The 25,086-nt window shown below is 31.1% G+C and overlaps 3 protein-coding genes across 3 annotated transcripts; 2 read left to right on the top strand and 1 right to left on the bottom strand.

The window, feature by feature from the left end:
- Window positions 1–9,082: 9,082 nt before the first annotated feature.
- LOC123194203 (putative UPF0481 protein At3g02645) lies at window positions 9,083–14,238 on the top strand. Its single transcript, XM_044607359.1, has 2 exons — window positions 9,083–10,046; window positions 14,132–14,238. Exons 1-2 carry the CDS (start codon window positions 9,083–9,085, stop codon window positions 14,236–14,238), a joined length of 1,071 nt encoding a protein of 356 aa, XP_044463294.1.
- A 1,302-nt stretch (window positions 14,239–15,540) lies between these two features.
- Window positions 15,541–16,666, top strand: LOC123194202. Its single transcript, XM_044607358.1, has 2 exons — window positions 15,541–16,055; window positions 16,210–16,666. Exons 1-2 carry the CDS (start codon window positions 15,541–15,543, stop codon window positions 16,664–16,666), a joined length of 972 nt encoding a protein of 323 aa, XP_044463293.1.
- A 5,214-nt stretch (window positions 16,667–21,880) lies between these two features.
- LOC123195127 (zinc finger Ran-binding domain-containing protein 2) lies at window positions 21,881–23,158 on the bottom strand. The gene is made up of 4 exons (XM_044608741.1): window positions 23,011–23,158; window positions 22,507–22,877; window positions 22,265–22,378; window positions 21,881–22,160 (listed from the first exon to the last, which is right to left on the bottom strand). The coding sequence occupies exons 2-3, from the start codon at window positions 22,872–22,874 to the stop codon at window positions 22,288–22,290; spliced, it is 459 nt and encodes a 152-aa protein (XP_044464676.1). The 5' UTR covers window positions 22,875–22,877; window positions 23,011–23,158; the 3' UTR covers window positions 21,881–22,160; window positions 22,265–22,287.
- Between the last annotated feature and the right edge of the window lie 1,928 nt (window positions 23,159–25,086).

Here is a 25,086-nt window from a genome sequence, read left to right as displayed (position 1 = left end):
TCCGAGTCCAACCTGGTCATCCAAGAAGTTCGCCCTTCCAGTGCCTGTGGTTAGCTCATCCCGCACACCCAATAACACACGAACTCGAGGTCGTCGTACTAATAGTGCAACCCATACGGTCGACTAGGTTACCATGTTGGATCTTCTATTGGGTTTTGTACATGTACACGATGGCAATGGACTTTAATATATTGCATGTTTAATTTAATGTAATTTATCTTTTACGGTCTATACAATTTTTAATATCTTGCATTTTATTATCGTTTTTGTTAGCCTATCATTTTTATTTAAATCCCATATTTTTTTCCCAAATCTTTCCACCCAAACTCAGTTTTTTGACAGTTTTTTCAATTTTAACATTGAAACAATTGGCTAATCAAACATATTACGGAAATTGTAATATTTAACAATATGTTGATTTACTTAATTGAATTTTAATAGAATTAAATTGAAATTTTTTAGACTTAATCCAATATGAAATAATTTCAATGCAGGTGTAATACAATAGAAATAAATAAATTAAGGTTTCTTAAAACCTTACCTGTTGTCCTGGCAATATTTCGTCTCTGCAATAAATTTCGTTGGTCGATTGCTTAATAAAATTTTTTCTCCTGCAAAGTGTAAATCTGTCTATCTGTTGTGGTATGTTTAAGATAGATTGTCATATATATATATATATATATATATATATATATATATATATATATATATATATATAAAGATAAATGTAATAATAATAGGTAATAATATATTACAGATGGTAGCACGTGAATATTATTCGATCAATGCATCCCTGCCAGACTGTGTATTCTCTACAATTATTCCTCTGCGATTATTCCTCTGCAATATTCGCATGCTGATGCAAACAAATTTGGCATGGATTTTGCGCAGGCCCCCCACCGTTGTGAAATAATGCTGCAAACACATTTGGCATGGATTTTGCGCAGGCCCCCCACCATTGTGAAATAATATAATTAAGTATAAAAAGCAGGAGGGTTGGCGGGGCCAACCTTTTTTGTTTTTTTATTATAATGCCAGCCCTTTTTGCATTATAAAATAAATGTTGCCAACGGTTTTTTTTTTTTTTTGCACCCTTTTCTCACCTTTAATAATTCTTCTGAGTAATTTACTGTTGTGCATAGTTTTGTTCAAAAGCATTTTTTGATTATTCATTCCTGACATAGTTGAATTTTTTGCATCAATAATTCACTCCAGTTCCTCAATAATTCAACTAAATTTCGTGGAGTGTTTTTGCTTTATTGGATATATATATGTGCAAGTGTTTTCAATTTTTCCCCAGTAATGTTTTTGCTTGCTTGCATCCATATTTCCCACCAAATTGTTTAGTTGCTTGGTTCGGGTAATTTTTTGGTTCAACGGAAAATCCATCAAATAGTTTCAGCGGATATCGATACTTACAACGTAATGGCATGAAGACAGGTTAGGTTTCGTTATAATAAATTTAATAATATATATTTTTAGAGTTTTTTTCTTGTGGCTTAGATAAATTATATGATCAACGATTTTTTTTTCCTGTGGGTTAGAATATGTAGTTTAGCATAATTTAGCAATATTTGTCCTTCTTCATGTATAAAATGTAGCAATTTACTTATTTTGTGGGTCAGATTATGTAGCTTAGCATAATTTATAGTTAATTTAAAATGTTGAAGAAAGCGAAAAAATTTAGCAAGCATTTAAGAGGTCCCACCGTTGCATAAAATGCAAAAATTATACTAATAAAAAACTATAAAGGGTGGCGTTGTTTAATTTCAATTGTTTAATTTTAACATGAGAATTTTTAATTGTTTAGAATTAAAATAATACAAATAAAAAACTATAAAGGAGTTAGAATCATTGCATGTGGAACGTCCAGGGTTCCACATGGAATTCTAATTTATTTTTATTTTTAACATGAGAATTTTTAAATTATTATTAATTTATTGGTTATATCTTTCTAGCTATATAGTCCATGCATATTTGATTATTGTAGTGATTTGGAGAAATTGTGTTATGTTAAATCTGTGCAAATTCTAATTTATGAATCTGGTAAGATATTCGTTTTTGTATTTTTAAGACATCTCTTCTCAGCTCTCTAGTTGTAAGAACAAACATACCACTAAAGTAGGGAATATCCCATCCATCACAACGTGGTTAATTTAATAATAATCATTTAGTTTCCTTCAGTAGTGTAATTTAATGAATTAATATATATTTTTAGGCATTTGCAATCAACTATCAAGAGGGGGCTTACAGATTCCACGATGCATACCAATTTCGTGTGCACATGTCGCTTCGAACAAAAATGGACACTTTGACTGTAATTAGGAATAAACTAACATTTAGTCAAAGAGCCATTTTCCGCACAACATGTTTTGGACATTTATTAGATTTGGTGGAGCCACGGTTCAGTGTCATTTTTATTCAAGCAATGTTGCTACGTATGATCAATCGTGGGAACCCAGATAGAGAAATGTGGTTTAGAATAAATGGGGTTGAATTCTGATTCAGCCCTGTTGAGTTTGCACTCGTCACTGGTTTAATTTTCGGGGAGGACATGGACTTGTCCAATTACGTTGATTGCACGGATACGCCTCGATTAAGAGAGCAATACTTCCCGAACATTCACAGGTTGTTATCTTATGGGGAAATCGAAGAAGCATTCGACAATGAAGTTTGGGGGGACAATGATGATGATGCAGTGAAGTTTGCAGTCTTGTATTGCGTATTTACTGGATTATTAGGGGCGGACAACATAAACAAAGTACCTGATCATTTTTGGCATTTAGCAAATAATTTAGATGCATTTAGTCGATATCCATGGGGAACACTGATATGGAATAAAACATTCGATTCGATATGGAAAGGTATACATAAGAAATATCAATATTGTGTTGACCATTACCCGCTGTACACAAGTCCGCTCCCACTTCTCAGTTACAGTATTTTAGAATACCCGATTGCTTTTCAAGTAAGTATAATATAATAGATAAAGTTTACATACTTAATGCCTATTATTAATACTAATAATTTTTGTTGTACATTGTGTAGTATTGGATTTATGAGACGATTCAGAATCTATCGTTTTATATCCGTATGGAAGCAAATGATCGAATCTCTCGTATCCTAAAATAGAAAACAATTGTACTACCTTCATGGGATGACATATCGATACTTTGGGACACTTCTCCGGTATGTTGCTCATTTATATTTTATAATTCTGTTTTGTATTTCAATAATCATGTAAATTTTCTTTCATGTTGTAGGAGGAGATTACAACTGCATTACATCCGACCGAGATTGAGCGTTACTCTGAGTGGTATATTCGAGCCTTGGAGTTTATGGGAGAACACGCACCATCTATGCATTCAGATGATGATGATGCCACCTAATTGAACCCTCATGCTGCCTTTTAAACAGTCCCTACAGGGTCTTCTACGTCTTCAACTGCTTCCAGGCGAAGACCGTCATCACGAGGTGTCAGACCCATGGTTCCTAGGACGTCTCCTATTGCACGTATATCCCCTCCACAGGTGTTATCCTCCCGAGGGTCATATAGGGCCACACCTAATGTACCTGCTTCCCCACCACGAAGGTCCACTTCATGCGCCTCCCATTCTCGTGAGCATCCGGTACACGAGCCTGCAAGACACTCGGTCCATGGGACGTCATACAGTGGTGTTTCATACGACCGTCTTCAACAAATATTAATGGAACATGAAAGAGGCATCAACTCTCAGATGCAACAACAATTGGACCAACACGGTGCAATGATGTGCGCGGAGTGGGAGCGACAATCGGCATCGTTTCCTGAGGATATGCAGTCGTATTGGCAACAACAACAATCGACGTTTCGGGGGGAGTTGCAGGACCAATGGCAACAACAACAATCGACGTTTCGGGGGGAATTGCAGGACCTATGGCAACAACAAGCATCGATGTTTCGGGGGGAGTTACAAGAGCAATGGCAACAACAAACATCGATGTTTCGAGGGGAGTTACAGGACCAATGGCAACAACAAGCATCGATGCTTCGGGGGGAGATGCAGGACCAATGGCAACAACAATCGACGATGCTTCAAGTGGAGATACAGAAAAAAATGCAATCATTAAATAATCGAATTACAGGACTTGAGGGTTCTTATGTTCAAGCATCTGAATCAGTACATGTTATTATCCACCATACTTAATTTTATTTTTCAATTAGTTTTATTATTTAATTTCTTTTTTCAATTGCTTAATTATAAAGTTTTGATAAACATTAATTTTTTTTACTTTTTTCTAGTTAGACGAATCATCCAACGAGGAAGTCCAACAACAAATTCAGGATCGACCAACAACTACTCAGAAGCCGACAACAACTAAAAAAGTGTCAGCTTTCGATCGTGTACTGCGAAAAAGGAAACAGTTGGTCAGTCCATTCACAAATCCAGTAAAGGAAAAAAAGAACAAACAACCAGTAATTAAAGGTATTGATTTTGACCCCAAGTTGGCTGGGTGCTATTCAGAGTTCACAATATGGTATGATCAAGCGTCTGATAATGACAGTCGACGCGTCTTCCTCGGGGGACCAGCCGGAACAACCGCCCGTATGCCCAAACCATGGTGGACTCAAATTGTAACACTAGGGCAATGGTTGGAAAACACGGTATGTACACTTCCTTTGTATTTGTTTCTATTACTTATCATGTTCAAAGTATGATGTGATTAATCTATGAACACAACATATTGAAGCTTTTATGGGTATACTTCGTAAATCTTATCCGGACGGTAACTGGACTACTGTTTCCACCCAATTTGTTGCACTTTTCCCTCAGTATTACAGTGAGTTTAAACAATTGGGTGCAAATATGGAGTGGCCTACGTTTTTTCTAGATCAAATCAATGGAATCTCGCTTCGGACAAAAGAATTCTTTCGCCCATGGAGTAGTGTTGACAAGGTGGTGTACAACTGTAAGCTGTTTACGGTAAGATTGATTATTGATACTTATTTCATCTTCATTGGTCGACAGGTATTCTTTCCGATCAACTTCGACAACCAACATTGGGTGTGTGGCGTATTGGATATAAATGAATGGAGGATGTATATATACGACTCTGCCCAATATACGAAAAGCATAAAGAGGGTGAAGAAGTTATTGATGCCATTTAAGACACTAACACACCTAATGAAGGCGAGTAACTTCTATATATCAAAGGGAATTCCATCACCAGATCCTCTACCAACATTATAATATAAATGTGTTCGTGATGTCCCAAAACAGGATGTTGGAAGTGGAGACTGTGGCATTTTTTTACTCATGTTTATGGAATACCTTGCCCGAGATCACCCATTTAATTTTACATCAGCACATTCCAAGAGGTTAAGAAAGCGCGTGGCTACAACCATATTCCAAGGAAGGGCCCTCAGTAAGTATTAACTGTTTATGAGTTTATTTGTATGTCAGCAAAGTTTACTAAATTGATTGTCTTTATTCAATTCAATTGGAATGTGACAATGCAGGTTTTGAGGATTTCTAAACAGGCATGGATGGACGGGCATGCATATGAATTTGATGTCATTTTATTATTGCTTGAAATATGTATTTTATTATTGATTGAAATGTGTATTTTATTATTTTTTGAATGATGTTATTTTTTATTGTTTGTATGGTGTATTTGACACATTGTTTTATTGAAACACGGTATGGGCTGCATTGAAAAATAATAAATCAAATTATTTTATTAATTTTACTATTCTTCTTATATAAGAATATTAATTAACTGCCAAAATCCTAATAATTTTTTTTGTCAATTTGATTTTAGGTCAATTTTGATCCACCTTTAAAAACAATCCTCTTTAGCTATTATATTGGCAACATTTTAATAATATTTAACATATTGATAATAGTATAAGTACGAATATAAATAATATTAATAATATATTTTATAATAATAATATATAATATATTATATTATATTATAATAATATATAATATAATATATTATATTATAATAATATATATAATATATTTTATGTATAATATAATATAATATATATATTAATATAAAGGGTTGGCAGTATATATAAAATATATTATATTATATAACATATTATATATTAATATAAATTATAATTATATTATAATATTATATAAATTAATATATAAAATAAACTGATAAGGGTTTCCACCAACCCTGGCAATAATATATACATATATTATATTATATATAATATATTAATATTATTAATAATATATATATTATAATATAATATAATATATTATAATATATAATAATATATTTTATTATATATAATATATAATTATATATAATATTATAATATTATATACATAATATGTTATATATTATAATATTATATATATATATAATATATATATATTAATATTACAGGGGTTGGCGGCATCGCCAACCCTTGGAGACGCCAAGGGTTGGCGACGCCGCCAACCTTTGGTAATTATATATTATATATTATATATAATATTAATATATATTAATAATATAATATTATTTATTATAATATTATATAATATATATATAATATTTTATATATAATATATTATTTATTATATATTATATAAATATTATATATTAAATATAATATATTATATATTAATATATAATATAATATATATATATATAAGTCATGGGTTGGCGGAAACGCCAACCTTTGGCGTACGCCAAAAGTTGGCGATTCCGCCAACCCTGGCAAAAAAATATATTAATATAATATTATATATATTATATTAATATATATAATATTATATATTATAATATATAATTATTAATACTAGAATATCTTTAATATTATAATAAAATAATAATTATAATAATATATAATTATAATATTCTAATTAAAATATAATATAATATATCATATATTAATATATATATATATATATATATATATATATATATATATATATATATATATATATATAGAGAATTAAATAATTATATATATAATATAAATCATGTTTTGTTTTATAAAGGGTGGGCCCACCCTACATTAATGCTACAGGCCAATTTTCCCTTATCGCCAACTCAGACTCCTTTTACATATATTTTATAAAATATAAAATTATATTATAATATAATATATATATATATTATATATATAATATATATAATCAGGGGTTGGCGACATCGCCAACCCTTGGCGACGCCAAGGGTTGGCGATGCCGCCAACCCCTGGTAATAATTATATATAATATATTATATATATATTATATTATATATGTAATATTATATTATAATAATATTATTTAAATTATAATATATTGTATATTTTATTAATATATTATTATATGATAATATTATAGTATATAATATATTATAATATATAATTATATAATATAATTATAATATTCTAATTAAAATATAATATAATATATCATATATTAATATATAATATAATTATATATATATATATATAATTAAATAATTATATATATATAAAAAATCATGTTTTGCTTTATAAAAGGTGGGTCCACCCTACATTAATGTTACAGGCCAATTTCTCTTATCGCCAACCCAGACTGCTTTTACATATATTTTATAAAATATAAAATTATATTATAATATAATATTTATAATTATATAAATTTTATTATATAAAATATGTAAAATATTATAATTTAATTATATAAATTATAATATATTATAATATTATAGTATATAATATATTATATTAATATAATAATATTATTTAATATTATATACATATATTAAGGGTTGGTGTTACACAGCAACTTTCACGCCAACCTTTTTTTTTTTTAAGTTAAATGCCCAGTTTTTTTTGTTTCACTTAAATCCTTAAATAGCAATTTTTTTTCTTTTTCCAGTTAAATACTGTTACATGATCATCTTACATGGTCATTTCCTCGATGGCCATTTTTTATCTTGTAGGTTGCTCTTTTTTTTCCCCTTTTTTTTTTTTTAAATCATTACTTTGAAGAATTCTTAATTTGAAGAATTTGGTTGTTTCCTTCCTGTTTTTGTTTTTGAAGATGAGGGAGAAGAGAGAGTGATTTCTTTATAACTTTGGAAGAAGAGAAAGAAGAGAAAAAAAAGTTGCAGAGAAGAGGAGAGAGAATTTATGCATGAAAGATTGAAGGGGAGTATTTTAGGAAAGGTGAGTACTGTTATGGTATATTTGTGAAAATTTTAGGATAGGTGACAATTTTGTAAACACGGAATAAAAAAGTGCTAAAAATTTCAATTTCCCTAATATTTATTACCATAAACACAACACCTTTTACATCAATAGTACAAATGAAGGTACAAAAGCTAATATTTTCTCATACTCATTTCACATCGCCACATTTGAAAACACGTGATTTGCATGCTTTTTATGAAAGTAAGAAATTGGAAAATTCAATCCATCGTAGAAGACTAGATATTAAACTTGCCTCCATTTCCTTGATGAAAACCACCAGTACGTTTCTCTTTTGTTTCCCTTCTTTGCAATTGTTGTTCAAAGCTATTGGATGATAGAGAGATAATTGTAAAAGCAGGTTTCTGCTTTATTCAATGCTTCAAAGCAGGTTTAAGAACATTAATATTTTAACTTTCCCTTTATTATATATAGCCTGAAATGGAAGGTGTTGGTGGGTAAAACTCTGCAAGAAAGAAGCTGAGCATTCTTGAATCCTTGGTAAGTTCTCTGGCACTCTTGTTTTTTCAGTTTCTGAGTTGTTTTGTTTTTGTATTAAGCCATTTTAAAAGGGCTTGCATTTGTTAGTTAACTTACATATTTGCCATATATTTTCTAAATTTGCATTGCATTGCATTGGTGTTGTCAATTTGGTATCAATAGAACTTACAAATTCAAATACGAAAAATGATGTATTATCATATGATAAAGTAAAATCTAATCATATAATCATATATTATTATCAATACTCAGATTGATAGTTATTGCAATAGTAATTTTCGTTTGGGATTGTGTTTCGAAAGTTTTGTTCAAATTTAGTATTATAATACTAACGTGTACTTAATTAGATAGAAAGATCTTAGATTTATAATTGATGCAACTAGTTTTATTGTTGGCAAAATATGATTTTGTCCATGGATAACCCAAAAGATGGAAAAGGAAAAGGCTTCAAAGGATGAGTTGGAATTCGTGAGAGACATAGAAAGATCGTTAGCAAACTTGGAGCCGCCCATGTCAAGTGATTGTTGCATCTACAGAGTTCCACGTAACCTCCGCAAAGGGATGAAAGAAGACGCCTACACTCCACATGCAGTTTCAATCGGCCCTCTCCACCATGGCAAAAAAGAATTGGAGCCAATGGAAAGGCAGAAGCTCAGATATTTGCAGGAATTTATGTTCCATACCGACTCCAGCTTGTATGCTCTTTTCTGCTTCATAAAGGTCATGGAAGACAGAATTCGCAGCTGTTACGCCGAGACAATTCCATTCAACAGCAACGAATTTGTAAAAATGATTCTTACTGATGCTGCTTTTATCATTCTCCACATAGTTAAGTCCAATTACGATGACCTCGATGAAGTTGTATATCGAAATTCGTGTTTGATGTCTAGTATTCGTCGGGACATCATGCTGCTTGAAAATCAGATTCCTTTCTTTGTCCTTTGTGAACTGTATGACTTCCACTATCGTATGCCTTCCCCCGTTCTAAAGCTGGCATTTCCCCTTCCCCTTGAATTGTGCCATTATCGAGGTCAGACATACATCTGTGACTACATCTCACTGATGGTTTGTTTAATGGAGACGAGCAAAGATGTCGATCTACTGGTTCAGAAGAAAATTCTTGACAATAGTTTGAGCGATAGCAATGAAGTTGTTACGTTTGTTAGAAATCTTAGATCTAATATTGTCGTGGATCGTCGTCACAACTACTATAATAATCTTTTTACCAGCTTGAATAGACACTGCGAGCAACGTTGGGTGGAAGCTTTCAGGAGTCAGCAAAAATGGCATATCACTCTCAAAGTATGGCTGACAGTGCTCAAAGTTGATTATTTCAGCAACCCTTGGAGGACTGCTTCTACTATTGCAGCAAGTTTACTTCTTGTGTTTACGTGTATACAAACTGTGTTTTCTATTATAAAATAATCATTAAAATTATATTTAATTAATTTTAAGTATTCAATTAGATATTCAAATAATATATTATCATATAGTTGAATAAACTGTATTAAATAATTTTAAATTAAAGATAAAATATTATATAATTCAAATAATATGATTGTTTATCTAATAAGTTAAAACCTAATCTAACATTTCACTTGTTCAATGTATGCTCAGTTTTGAAAATATTTGTTACGGCAATAAGATGTGAATGAAGAAATTTTAAACTTCAAATGTCTAATTGATAAAAAAAAAATATATATTATAATTTAATTATTAATGTTGGAAATCTTAAAGATAGTTCATGATAATCTTTCTAAAAGTTAGGTTTCCGTTGGACCTATATATATAATAACGACTTGTTAAAATTATAGATTGATACCTAATACCGTAAAATTGAAAAAGGAAAAATATTATCAAGTCAGACTAAAGTTTGATTGTGTTCACATAGACAACAACATGAAACAATGAACACCGGATTTGAACTCGGTCTTACAAGTATTACACATCCATCTAGTTAAATTGACATCGTGTTTGGAGTTTTCATCTTCTTCAACACAACCATGGGTGTCATCAATGGTCTTGCAAGAGGAATTTTCGAAGCTATCTGTATCCCATTTTCTTTATGATGCAGATAAGATCATGCAAGCTGGCGTTGGTATGGCATATAAATTCCTGCAAATATCCGAGATTCTGCTTTTCCATTTGCTCCAATTCTTTTCTGCCATGGTGAAGAGGGCCGATTGAAACTGCAGTTGGAGTGTAGGCTTCCTCATTCATCACTTTGCTGAGGTTATGTGGAACCCTGTAGATGCAAAAATGACGTGACATGCCCGGCTCCAAGTTTTTAAAAGATCTTTCTATGTCTGTCACTAATTCACTGACGCTGAATTCAGCCATAGCCTCCTCAATGTTTGAAGCATGCACTTGCTATATAATGCAAGCTCTCTAAAGAAGTCTTAATACAAGAAGAAAACAACTCGGATATTGATAAAAGAATAGTGCCTGAGAGTTTACCAAGAATTCATTAATTGTAAGCTTCTTTCTTATAGAGTTTTACACACCTATATCTTCCATTTCAGACTGTATATAATAAAGGGAAAGTTAAAGTATTAATGTTCTTGAACCTGATTTGAAGCATGAAATAAAGCAGAAACCTGCTTTTACAGTTATCCCTCAACGTCCAATAGCTTTGAACAACACTTACAAAGAAGGACAAAGAGGTCTTGAAACAAAAGAGAAATGTTGCAAGATCATAGTGATGGTTTTGCATCAAGGAATTGGAAGCAAGTTTGCCATTTAGTCTTGCTTTATTCTTTCAACCAATACGAATTAATTGTTGAGCAGTATCGATGTAATATCCAAAATTCAATTATTATTATTATTGTCATTAGTATTATTTAAATAGGATAGAGGTTGTTATAAGAAAAGATTTAAATTTTTAGGGGATAAGTTAAAAATATTTTATTGGTTAAAAGCAAGATAAAAGTCAAATTTGCTATAAAGAGAAGATATATTTTTATTTGTTATTAAATTAAAGATAAATGTGATTTTATTTTAAAGCTTACGTTGAAAAAAAATGAAGTGGGAGAATATTTTCTTTCAAAGAAAAAAAATTTGGGTATTGGTTTTTAAAAGAAAAGAATTGTTAAGAAGGAGACTAGAATAGTGAAACAGTGTTATTGATATAATTTCTTGTATTAAAATGTGTCTCAGCATTTTTATTTATTTTGATATATAAGTGTCTTATGATTTGAGGATTAGAGTTTTTTTAAGAATTTTAATTCAATTATGTTATTGTAAAGTAAAATATGTCCTAGTTTGTATTGTACATTATTTGTTCCACGATAGTAGTAAATATTAGTTTATAAAATAAACAAAAGAAAATATATTTATTTGTTAGTAATAATTTTTCATATATTTTATTCTATGTTATTTTGCATGTCAACTCAATTTTATACAAATATAGAATTTTTAGTAGTTTAGTTATATACTAACTTTGTGAATTTAAATTGCTAGTCTAATAGTATTTTAAAAATTTTGAAAATTTCATTTAAAATGCTACAGAATATTATTAACCATTTTATGAATTTTATTTGATTTTATAAGTTATAAAAATGGCATAAAATTAGCTAGAATCTTAAGGTGTTAAACCTAGAAATTTTTATAGAGTTTGTAATCCATAAAAGAATTTAGTATTTTTATAGTTTTCTTAAGCATTTTCAATTTGAATTTTTTTTTTTTATATATAAATGAGTATGTCTAGTTCTACCATGGAAATTTTCATAATTTTACTAATTAAATATGATTTATGAAAATTGTTATAAAATTGAGTGTTAAACCTGAAATTTCTATGGCAAAGTCTATGAGTTATGAAAATAATTTAATTTTTAGAGTTTTCTGAATTATTTTTGACTTAAATATTTTTATATAAATAAATTAGCATGTATAGTATAATTCTAGAATTTTTCAAAATTTTATAAAATATATGTTATCTATTAAAATTATTACAAAAGTATATGTCTAATCTAAAATATTTTTGACAGTGTTAATGATCTGTGATAAAAATTTTGTTTTACATGGTCTTTTTTAAATATTTTCAGGTTCATAATTTTTTGATGAAAAATGTCAATATGTTAGGTTTATATTTGCAAAATTTTATAAATTTTTGAGTTATATAGAATTTTATAAAATTGTTGGAAGCTTAAACTGTCAAACCTGAAAACTGTTGTTTGTGTTCATGAGCTGTGGAAGGAAGTAATTTTTGAGAAGTTTTATATATATTTCTTAAAGCTAAATAATTTTTGGTAAACCATCTATATGTCTTATTTGTCCCTGCAAAGTTTCGCAATGTTTTAATTTGTGTAAAAATTTATATAACAAAAGTTGTACAGTAAAGATATTTGTTAGTTAGACTTAGGATTGTTCATCTTGGACACTCTTAGAATCTGTGAAATTAGTTTTGGAATTAAGAATTTTCAGTGGGATTTAGAGATATTTCTAAGAGTATTATTACAATTTGAATTCATTAGTTTTGGCTGGGATCCGAATAGGTTGTACGTGGTAGCTTAGATCATATAAAAGTTTGTGTAGATTTTTGTTATTAATCGAGGTAAGTAGAAACTATTCTTTTTGTATGCATATAAATATTTTATGTTTGGAAATGGTAGTCAAATATAAAAATTTTGGTTTTCGTAAACTATATAATATTTTTATACATGTTTTCTATGAAACCCAAACATTTATATAAATGTTTTCGTAACTTATATAAATATTTCATTTTTTTTATATATAAATGTTTTTGTAAGTATACAAATATTTCATTTTTTGTATTTATAAATGTTTTTGTAACTTATATGAATAGTTCGTTTTGTTTATATGTAAATTCATAAGTTATATGAATATTTTGTTTTGTATATATAAATGTTTTCATAAGTTATATGAATAATTTATTCTATATAAATATAAATGTTTTCATAAGTTATATAAATATTTTGTTTTGTTTATATACAAATGCTTTCGTCAAGGAAAAAAATATATACTTTTGTAAACATTTCTTTTAAACCAAAAGATTTATGTAAATATTTTTGTAAGTTACATAAATAAGTTGTTTATATGTATATAAAGGCTTTTGTAAATTATAATACATTTTCGTAAACGTTTCTTTTAAACTAAAAATTTATATAAATATTTTCATAAGTCATATAGATATTTTATTTGGGTACAAGTGTTTTTGAAAGTTATATAATAAAGATATTTCGTTTTGTTTATATGGAATGACTTTTGTGAGTTATAAAATATTTTTATACACATTTTTGTTTTACCCAAATTTTATTTACTTAGATATTGATTTACAAATTTATTTTAGTAGTAATCAAAATAAAATTACTTATGGTGCATTTATGATATGAAACTTTGTATGTATGTGGTTTTGACTCATTGTCCGTAGTATCTGAATATCCGTTTTGAACTCTGAAACTATAAGTTTGTTTCAACTGGATTATCTGTTCTGTTATACATACTTCTGAATTCTGATAGTGTCACCAGGATTTCAAGTGACATCTGATTCTGAAATTCTGGTCGAGTCACTGAGATTACAGGTGATATCTGATTCTGAAATTTTGGCCAGGTCACCTGGAGTATAAGTGACATCACGTGACATGAGTTTGAAAAATATTTTAACTTGAGATTGATATATGTTATTTCTTTCTTCAAGATTGATATATGATATTGTTTACTTAAGATTTATATATAATATTTTTGACTTGAAATTGATATATGTTATTTCTTTACTCGAGATTAATATATGATATTTTTTATTTATGGTGATATTTTTTTACCTGAGATTGATATATGAAAAGTTCAGATATATTTTATTATTTATACATTGTTTTATATGCGTAAATATCTGATTTCGTTTGACCCTTTTTATCAGTATTTGAATTAAATGTTTTTGTACACATATTTTCATTTAGTTTTTGCTTATCAAGTTGACGACTCACCTCCTCGTCATTAACTTTTTGCATATTAGATTTTGATATAGAATGTGAGTGATTGTTTAACAATTAAGGAATAAAGAGTAAAAAGAGGTTAACTGAGGAGACTAAAAAAAAAAAATTGTATCTAAGTGAGTATATATTTTTTATCGAGGACAATTATTTTTATTATAACGATTTGAGGTTAAAAGGAAAGAAGAAAGAAGACTATCAGAATATTATTTTTAAAAAAAAATTCTAAATTGTACTCTACGCTTATGTTAGTCTTGGGTTATTACAATTGAAAACATATATACGGCTATATTGTTGGGCATTATATCGGAAACATGCGGCTTGCATGCTTTTATAAAGGTAAAATATTGTAAAATTTAACCCACATTGGATAAAAAGAAGACTAAACATTAAACTTGCCTCCAATTCCTTGACGCAAATCCACCACTACAGCATCCTGCAACGTTTCTCTTTTGTTTCAAGGCCTTTTTTATCCTTCTTTGTAAATGTATGATGAGGCCAGGATGATTGTAAAAGCATGTTTCTGCTTTATTCAATGCTTCAAAGTAGGTTCAAGAACATTAATACTTTATCTTGAGTAATACTACGTATTTATTTATATACCTATTTATTCATTTAATCTAATAAAATAACGTATGATTAAGTGACTTTAAATATGACTCAATTACATTATAATATCTCAATTTGCATATATTGGTTAATAAGATTTGTACATACACAACTCAATTATTATTATTATATATAGTCTGGAATGAAAGGTGTAAGTATGTAAAACTCGCAAGAAAGAAGCTTAGCTATTTTGAATCCTTGGTAAGCTCGCACGTTTTTTTTTTCCAATTTATGAGTTGTTTTCTTCTTGTATTAAGCCTTCTTATTGCAATTGTGTGAGCAGAAACGATAACCTGAAAGACAGCTAGTGCTCCGAACATTGAGTTGGCCATGGTTGAATCCAGTGTCAGGGAAATGGTGATAGACATAGAAAGATTGATAGAAAACCTGGAGCCGCCCATGTCAGGCGATTGTTGCATCTACAGGGTTCCACATAACCTCCGCAAAGTGATGACCGAGGACGCCTACACTCCATATGCAGTTTCCATCGGCCCTCTTCACCATGGGAGAAAAGAACTGGAACCAATGGAAAAGCAGAAGCTCAGATATCTGGGGGAATTCAAAACCCATATCCGCTTAGACTTTGATCATGCTGTTTGGATTATAAAGGGCATGGAACGCAGCGTCCGCAACTATTACTCAGAAAAAATTCTGATCAACAGTGACGAATTTGTAAAAATGATTCTCACTGATGCTGCTTTCATCATCATCCACTTAGTTAAGAGCCATTCCAAAGCCAATCAACACGATGAATTTCCATATAGAAATTCCTGTTTGATGTCTAGCATTTGCCAGGACCTCATGCTGCTTGAAAATCAGCTTCCATTATTTGTCCTGGAGAAGCTGTATCAGTATTACTTATATGTAAGTCAAGGGCTCGATGGTGCTCTCTTCCTTTCAAGAGCTGACTTGCAATTTCTTCGAGGAAATTTTTTATCGAAACAAGCTAATTCCTGAAGAGTTCCCTGGAAATGTGAACCATTTCACTGATTTGCTCAGGTCATTTCATCTGACATCGGATTTAACGCAATGGTCACCGCTGAAATCTAAACTTCTGTATAGCGCATCAGAACTGTGCGGGGCTGGAGTGACAATCAAGGCTAGATCCAGAGATTTTTTGCTTGGTTGCGAGTTCCATTCTAATGATGCAGCACTTGAAATCGCACCATTAGAATTGAATAACCTTACTACATGCCTGCTTCAAAACTTAATGGCCTTGGAGCTGTGTCATTACCCAGGTAAGACATACATTTGTGACTACATCTCACTGATGGGTTATTTGATGGAGGCGAGCAAAGATGTCGAACTACTGGTTCAAAAGGAGATTCTTGACAATGGCTTGGGCGACAGCAATGAAGTTGCTACTTTTGTTAAGAAACTTGGAACACATATTACTGTGGATCCTCGTTACAAGTGCTATAATAATCTTTTTACCAGCTTAAACAGACACTGCTAGGCCTGTTGGGTGAAACCTAAATACCATGAGAGCATTTGGCAAAACTGGATGAATATTCTCAAAGTTGAAAATTTCAGCACCCCTTGGAGGACTGCTTCTACCATTGCAGCAATCATACTTCTGGTGCTTACTCTTGTACAAACTATATTTGCTTTACTAAAATAATAGATTAAGACTTCACTTCAGCACACTTGTGTGATTCTAATATTAGAATTTGGAATTTCAAATTTATTGTTTATGTGTTAAGCAACTGAAATCTTAAAGCTAGCCTTCATTTTCTTGATGCAAACACAGCTTTTTTTTTTTTTGTTTCCACTTTTGTTTAGAGGGAGAAGGACTATTTCCCACCTAACTTTTGATGCGTTTTCAAAATGCCACTTACGGCAGATGAAAATCCACTTTTCCCACCCATGACCAAACTGCCGTCCAATTTTTCTGTTAGGGGCAGGGGCAAAATCATCATTTACTATTTAAAACCTTAAAACTTTAAATTTTTTCCGTTTCCCCCCTCCAGGTCTTAAAAACTAATAACTAACTCATCCTCAAAGTTTGAAAAGTTTAGATTTCACCCCTAGGGTTTGCTTCTTTCTCCAGCTACCACCGACGGTCGACACAATCAATCGATCTCCCATCTCCGACTACAAAAGACGACGAAGGATGACCCTTCGTCGCCCAGATCTGGACGACGAAGCGTCATCCAGATCTGGAAGAACAGACGAAGGACGACGTTTCATCATAGTGTCTGGACGATGCGATGAGCGACGAAGGATGGTGAAGAGTCGTCCTTCGTCTTCTGGGTGGAGCGACTCATCGCACTGTGCGACGAAGAGTCGTATCGTGCGACGAGGAGATGAAAATCTCTTCATCGCACCACCGTCGTCGCACCAGGAGAAGAAGGAGGCCGGTGACGACGTCGGAGACGATGTCGGGAGATAAAGTTGAAGAATTTAGACCTTTAGTGTAAATTGGGTTAGGGCTACCACCGACGGCCGACACAATCAATCAATCTCCCATCTCTTACTATAAAGGACGACGAAGGACGACCCTTCGTCGCCCAGATCGGGATGACGAAGCGTCGTCCAGATCTGGAAGAACAGACGAAGGACGTCGTTTCATCGTAGCGTCTGAACGATGTGACGAGTGACGAAGGATGGCGAAGAGTCGTCCTTCGTCGTCGAGGTGGAGCGACTCGTTGCATTGTGCGACGAAGAGATCTCCGTCTCTTCATCACACCGTGCGACGAGGAGATAAAAATCTCTTCATCACACCACCGCCGTCGCACCAGGAGAAGAAGGAGGCCGGTGACGACGTCGGAGACGATGTCGGGAGATAAAGTTGAAGAATGGGGGTGAAACTGCTAGTTATGGGGGACAGCTGTATTTTAAAAAATATGGAAACCCTATGTTTGGGGGTGAAAATGTTAGTTTTCAAAGTTTAAAAACTTTAGATAAGGTGAAATGTTAGTTTCTAAAACCTAAGGGGGGTGAATGGTAAAACCTTCACATCAATTTTGGGATGAATTTTACATACTAAATTGAGGGGTATTTTTGTCATTTCATCTAACAAGGGTAAAATATCCATTTTACCCTTATATAAACAGATATCATTCATATTAACAGCTCATGGGTGAGAAAAGTAGATTTTCATCTATCGTGGATAATATTTTGAAAACGCATCAAAAGTTAGGTGGGAAATAGTCCTTCTCCCTTGTTTAGGTGAGGGAAACTTCCACTTTATCTGAAAATTTGGAATAAACTGTGGACCTCCTCGGGCTGGACCTCATCACAAATAGGTTTAGACCTTTAGTGTAAATTGGGTTAGGGCTAGGATTTGCAAAGATACTTATATGAGAGCGATGAAGCCATTATTTACCGTGAAAAACTCCAATCCCAACCGCTCTCTCTCTCTCCGGCAATTCGGTGGTTACTTTTGATTCAAGTTAATGCTTAAACCCATTCTACCCATTAAAGTGTATCAAATTGTATAGATTGCAGTTTAACCATCAGGTCAAAATGTTATGTTGACATTAATATAACATAAACTAACTTGTTTTGAATAATTTTATAATTATTGGGATTTAGTCCTGACACTGGAATCCAAACTCTACAAGTGAATATAATCATTCCTATTAAACAACTTTCAATTTTGATTAACTATATAAAATTAATTGAAAATTTGGTATAATTATTGGGACTCAAATTGAGTTTATTTAATAATAAATATGCACCATATACCATAGAAACATAATTCTGTTTGGTTGAACATTGTTCTAATTTTTTAATTTATTACTTATTTGATTCGTTCAGTTAAGACCCAAATTGGCACCAACCCGGTCAGTGTCTTGTTAAGACCAAGAGATGTTCATGCTTCAAGTGTTTATTTGATTAAAATAAAAGCAAAAATTATAATTTAATTAAATGATAAATTTGGAATTTTTGGGATAGTTTATGATAACATTTCTAAAAGTCAGGTTTCCACTCTACCTATATTTATAATAACAGCATATACCTAACACACTGAAGTAAGATTGATAAAGGAAAATACCGTTGAAACTTGACAAAGTAGACTAAAGTTTGACTGTATATACATATATAACAAAATGATGGGCTAAATTATAGGTACAAAACCCCTGTTCTTGATAAAACTAAGAGTGGATTTAAATTGAGTAAAGTCTAAATAAAAACTAGTTCGAACTCAATTTAAACCCAAAATCTCTATGGAATCAAGGGTCTTTTTGTTAGTTCCAATTTCTATTACATGGAATATTAGTTAATTTGTTATGATCAATTTTATTGAAAAAATGGAACAATGTGTATTAATCATTGGGGATTGCTTGAAACAAATTGGCGGCATCTTTCTACGATTGCTTACGAAAGTTATTCAATCCATCATAATAGAAGTTTTAGGCAAAGTCTTTTGGGTTTATCGTATGATTTGTATCCACGATATATGCACCAAATATCTTATATATTTTATGCTTCAAACAACACTTTGATTAGAAACAAGAATGTTAAGAGGTTGAATTATTGTTTATTTGTGATATTATACTATATATAGGGCAACTAATGATGTTCCCTGCAAATTAAAGCGGGCATGCATGCTTGGTTTTATAAAGATATAAAAGGGAATGGCTTCAAGGGTTTTTGAACATGGTGCTTTGCTTGGTATATAAAGTTTACAAAAGAAAATGACTTTAAAAAAGTATAAGTTATTTTGAAATATTGGAGAGGAAAAAAGTTGTCTTGTTTTTATTGGCATTTGACTATTACAGTGTGTTAATTCAATATTTCAACTCTTAAACAACTTTAAAATTTACAGAATTCATCTGTTTCAGTAGCTAGTTTCGATGGGGTTTTGGGGTCCCAAGTCCGCATTTAAGTTCATGATTAAAGATCCTCATGTTCTTCTTTCTTCAGCATCCACTCCATCAATGGTCTTGTCTTTGTGATAACATCCCATCCCTATTTAATTATAATGTAATTACTCATCTTAATTATCTATCAATAATTAATTACAATAATTGAGCTCATCATCATCATCTCTCTAAACTCTAATCTATCATTAAAACCATTAACTTTGCTGGAACAATGACATTTAGTTAGATGTGCATGTAATTTGAGCTAGCTGATCATATCACTTTTTGGTTCAGATGAGCTAAGCTCAAGCACCCCACATTTCAGTTCACCAATCTCGAGCTTGGCTCAAGATTGACTCTTCTCTAATGTCATCGTATCTGAACTTGCTTCTTTGACAAATGTTTTTTTTAATCATAGTGATTCTTCTTTTTCTTCAGCGTTACTGTTGGCCAACTCAAATATTTGAGCTTAATCTTGAGTTGATCGTTTAGATTTTTGTCGAATTTGATCATATCTTGATTGGAGCTCAACTCAACTCAATTCTATTGTAGGTAATGCACTGAAAATGCCATGATAAATGTAATATATAAATAACTATAAAATAGAAACTATATAAAATGATTAAAACTTGGGGGTGACATGATTTATTGAGATGTACTTGACTTCACTAAAATCAACAAATAAAGCAAAGGTAACATAAAGCTTAAAGCTAAGCTTTAAAGAGAAACAAAGAATCTTGCTAAAAGCTAAGTAATGGAGTGTAGTAGCAGACACTAATGAATGTGTGGTTCCTTTTTGACCAATCAATAAAATATTTTTGCTGTAATATATAAACCCTAAGACTTCAACGCAGCAACCCATGAAAGTTTTTAGCTTAAAAAGCGGTGGAATCCGATGTGAATTCTCTTACTTTTTAAAAAAAAAAAATTTTAACAACTTACTTTAATACTCTCCATTGAACTTCATCTGCCTCTTTCAACTTAACCCCATCCGTTAATCACAAGATCATGGAAACTGATTATTTTCATTACTATTTTGCTTTGTATAAAGAATGATTCATTGCTATACATTACCTCTAAAACTCTCCTGTAACCATTTAGGCCTTGAAAACATTCTCACAAGATCTTTCAAAGAAATTAATGAACCGGTTTAAGATTTTGGTGGGATATTATATTAGAGCAATGATATATACACCTAGTTTTAAATATTCAATTGATACTTAAATAATATGTTATTGTGTGATTGAGTAATTTTAAATTAAAGAAAAAATTACATATAATACATGTGGATACATTATCTGGATACCGAATTAAGTATTCAAAATTAGGTACATATAATTTGATCGATTACATAAATTTAGATGGTGTACATAGAGTTCATCAACAAATGATTAAGATAATCACTGGCAATTATATTTGATATTGTATTAGGGTTCGTTTAAATGGATAAGATTCATTGTAATTAGGGCATGATTCTCATATTATACATAAATTCTCATCTTTAGTATGTAGACATCATCTTTATTAATTGAATTAGGGCATGATTTATATTGCCCCATTTCTCTAGCAAAAGGTTATAATTTAAGACTCCAAAGCTAGGGTTTGAATATCATTATCCTTCTCTTTTATCTTGCATTGGTTTGAACAAAAGATCCTATGGTGGTCCATTTCTAAAACCCCTTTAAATTGCTTTGCAGAGAAGAGCAATATGCTAATTGTTCACAGTTATAAGTCAAATTAATATTCCTTGGACCACTTGTGTCTCATCAAAAAAGCAGCCTTGAATCTTTATCTTGAACTATCGATAATGTTAACAAAACATAATTAAAGAGATCTAGAGAGAGGAGAAACATAAGCAATAAATTTTAAAGCAGCTTCAAATTAAACCATCACAGAGAAAACACTGATAGATATCGGATTGATAGTAGAGAAGAACTACATGCGTATACTTGATATTAAAAACCTCACAAAATGCTAACAACTGAGGCCTTTCTTCATCCCTAGCTAGCAGAAGAAAACACAAATCTCTAAAATAAAGAAATAAATAGATTTAGATAGGGAGCAAAAAGGAGACTAAGTCCTGCGATGCCATGCATAGCCATGCTCTTAATTTCTTCATTCCATCTTGGACTGCAGTAGCTGAAAATTTGAAGTACCCAGAATGTAATACCCATTAGTCTTTTTACAGAAAGAAAGTAATATGTTATATAGAAGCAAATACTATTTGTCAAGAAAACCCTTACTCGAAAATTTAAGGACTATTTGATTAATAAGAAAACTTGTTGCCAGAATCCCTGGGAGCATTGCATCTGAAACATTCCATACGGCTAGCAAAGTTGTGTTCATTGCAGCCAGACCTGTGAAATTCAAGCGTAATTAGCTTAGACTATGAACAAGAATATATAGCATTTCTCTTTCTCTATAGAGAGTGGGAAAGGTGCAAAAAGGATAAATGTAACTGGCAAATTAAGTTAAGCTAATCAACCTGGTACAAATCCAGTCCCCAGATTTCCATCCAGAGCGACTAGAGCTGCCACTGGCGAAGCCAAAACTACTTCTCATTCGAGGGATGTCACCCTCAGCTAATCCACCAGAGTCATCCTTGGAAGCGCCACACTTGAAGCAGCTGGAGCGGCTAGCAAAGTTGTGGGCGCCGCAGTTGCCGAAGGTGCAGTACCAGTCACCAGGCCTAACATCGGGGCCAGTGCTGAATCCAAAAGATGAGTTGCCGCCCCGCCCACCAAAACCTCCATAATCACCAGGCCTTGGCTCTCCACATCGCTGGCATGAATCCCTTCTCTGGAAGTTCAAATGGTTGCATGTCCTGCAATTCCAATCTCCTGGCCTGCTCATGATCTGTTCAAAATCATCTCATCCCAGAAGAGATGAAAAAGTTATTAATGAAACAAATAAAAATAAATGAAATGATTAAGAGCAGAAGAAATATACAGGAAATGAAGAAGATACATGAGGGTTTGTAAGCTCTCACCTTAACAATGGCTAGGAAGAGAACAAGAGAGATTTGTGAATTTGGGTTTAAGCTAAGGTGGTTTATATACTTGTTATAAAACCTCGAGAATTGGAGCAGATTGAGGTTGCCAGAGGGAGGCTTACATTTTCTTTTTCATATTCTTTCACTTTGGCTAACTCCTTATTCTTATTTATCTTAAAATAACCAAGGACTTGTCACGTCTCCTCTCTCATTATATACTTTGTAACTTTAAGTAAGATCCCACTTCCTCATCTCACAGTCACCATATAAGGGAAAATGGACATTGCTTTTCAATTTTGAATATTCCTTCTATTTTTCTTCGTACTTCAAACCCTAATTTTACAAATAAGTCAAATGGGTTCTTATTAGAAATTAATTAATATCCTTTCATCTTCTGCCAGACCATTAATTAGATATAATAAAAATAAGAAGAAAAAAAGCCCTGATCGAATATCATAGGCTTGTTTACATGCCTTGGTCAGATATTAAAAAAAGAGAAGTTGGGAAAATCATTGGCTTGCATGTGTGTATATTATTATTATCTTAACTGGGGCCATTCGTGCATGTCAGAGTTGGTAAATTTAGAGGGATATATATTTGGTACTGAGCCTGAATCGACGTAGCCAAGGTTTAAAGTAAAAGTTGCACTTGCATGGCTATAAATTCGAGGAACGTTGTTGTTTTTTATATATTCTATAAGAGTTTGAAGTGGCTGAAATTAATATTCAATCATAAGTGCATTAGTTTTAAGTACGTAATTTAGGGTTTAAAATTTAAAGTTTAGGGTTTAAATATTTTTTATAATATATTATTATTTGATTAGATATCAAGTTTTTGAATAAAAAATATAAATTTCTACTTTAAGGTTTATATAGTCATTAACTCTCAAATCTAAATAACTAATTTTTATGTTATAATTTTTTTTAAATTCATATTATTCGATATCAGAATCATCATTATGTCTCTCAATCACAATTATATAAAATAGGTGATTGCATCAACATTTTAATAAGAAGCCAGCAGGGTTGATTCTTTCAAAATTCTTATATCGAATTGAAAATGATACGAGGTGAGAAAATTAATAAATATGTATGATGAAAAATATTAAGAGAGGAGAGATTATACAGAGAAATATGGAATAAAAAGAAATGGTAGAGTTTCGATAAAGATAGTCGAAGCTGATGATGGAAGAGGATCGAAGTCTTCGAGGTTCATCAAATTTTGACCATCTTTTTTCTTTTCTTTTCCTCTTCACTACTGCAATAGCTTTTTCTCTGTCATTTTCTTTTCCCTTCTCGTCTTCTTAATTTTTATTTTTTGAATGTTGATCAATCTCTCTCTCTCTCTCTCTAGAGAGGAACAACTTGGAATTTGGGAAGAAAGAAAAGAAAAATAGAATAAACTAAAAATTAAAGAAAACAAAACCCATAAGAGATTAGATGATCATCCACCAATTTCTTGGGGAATGGTAAAGAAGGCTGTAGCAAACTGTGAAAAAGCAAAAGGAAAGGGGACTGATTCGATTCTCTTATTGGGAAATGCTTCCATGCATGACCATGACCAACCCAAGCCCAAATACCACCCTACGTATACATATACACATTTTTTATTTTTTTTTATTTTCTCTTCCCTTTCAGCTTTAATCTCTCTTCCCCCATCTACGTACAACACACCTCATTTATCCTCCGACAATAAATTCAATAAAATTATATACATATAGATTTAAATAGAATAATATATTATTATATAATTAAATAATTTTAAATTAAAAATAAAATAATACTTAATTATATAATTATATATTATTTATATATTCAAAAATATATACACGCAACATTACTTTAATAAATTATAATACACACTAGCTTATTCACCTATCTTCTCTCTATTCTTTTACTTTACAGAACATTAATTACTTTAATATTATTGTTTATTAACTAATATTATACATATTTGTTTTAAGTATATAAATAAATAAATAAATAAATAAATATATATATTTATTTGTGTTATCAGTTGATTATATATTATTTTATTCTTAATTCAAAATCACTTAATCACGTAATAATGCAT

This window comes from Mangifera indica, chromosome 13, assembly GCF_011075055.1.
Source record: "Mangifera indica cultivar Alphonso chromosome 13, CATAS_Mindica_2.1, whole genome shotgun sequence".
In the NCBI taxonomy this organism is placed as follows: domain Eukaryota; kingdom Viridiplantae; phylum Streptophyta; class Magnoliopsida; order Sapindales; family Anacardiaceae; genus Mangifera; species Mangifera indica.
This window is presented reverse-complemented; position numbering and strand designations above follow the sequence as displayed.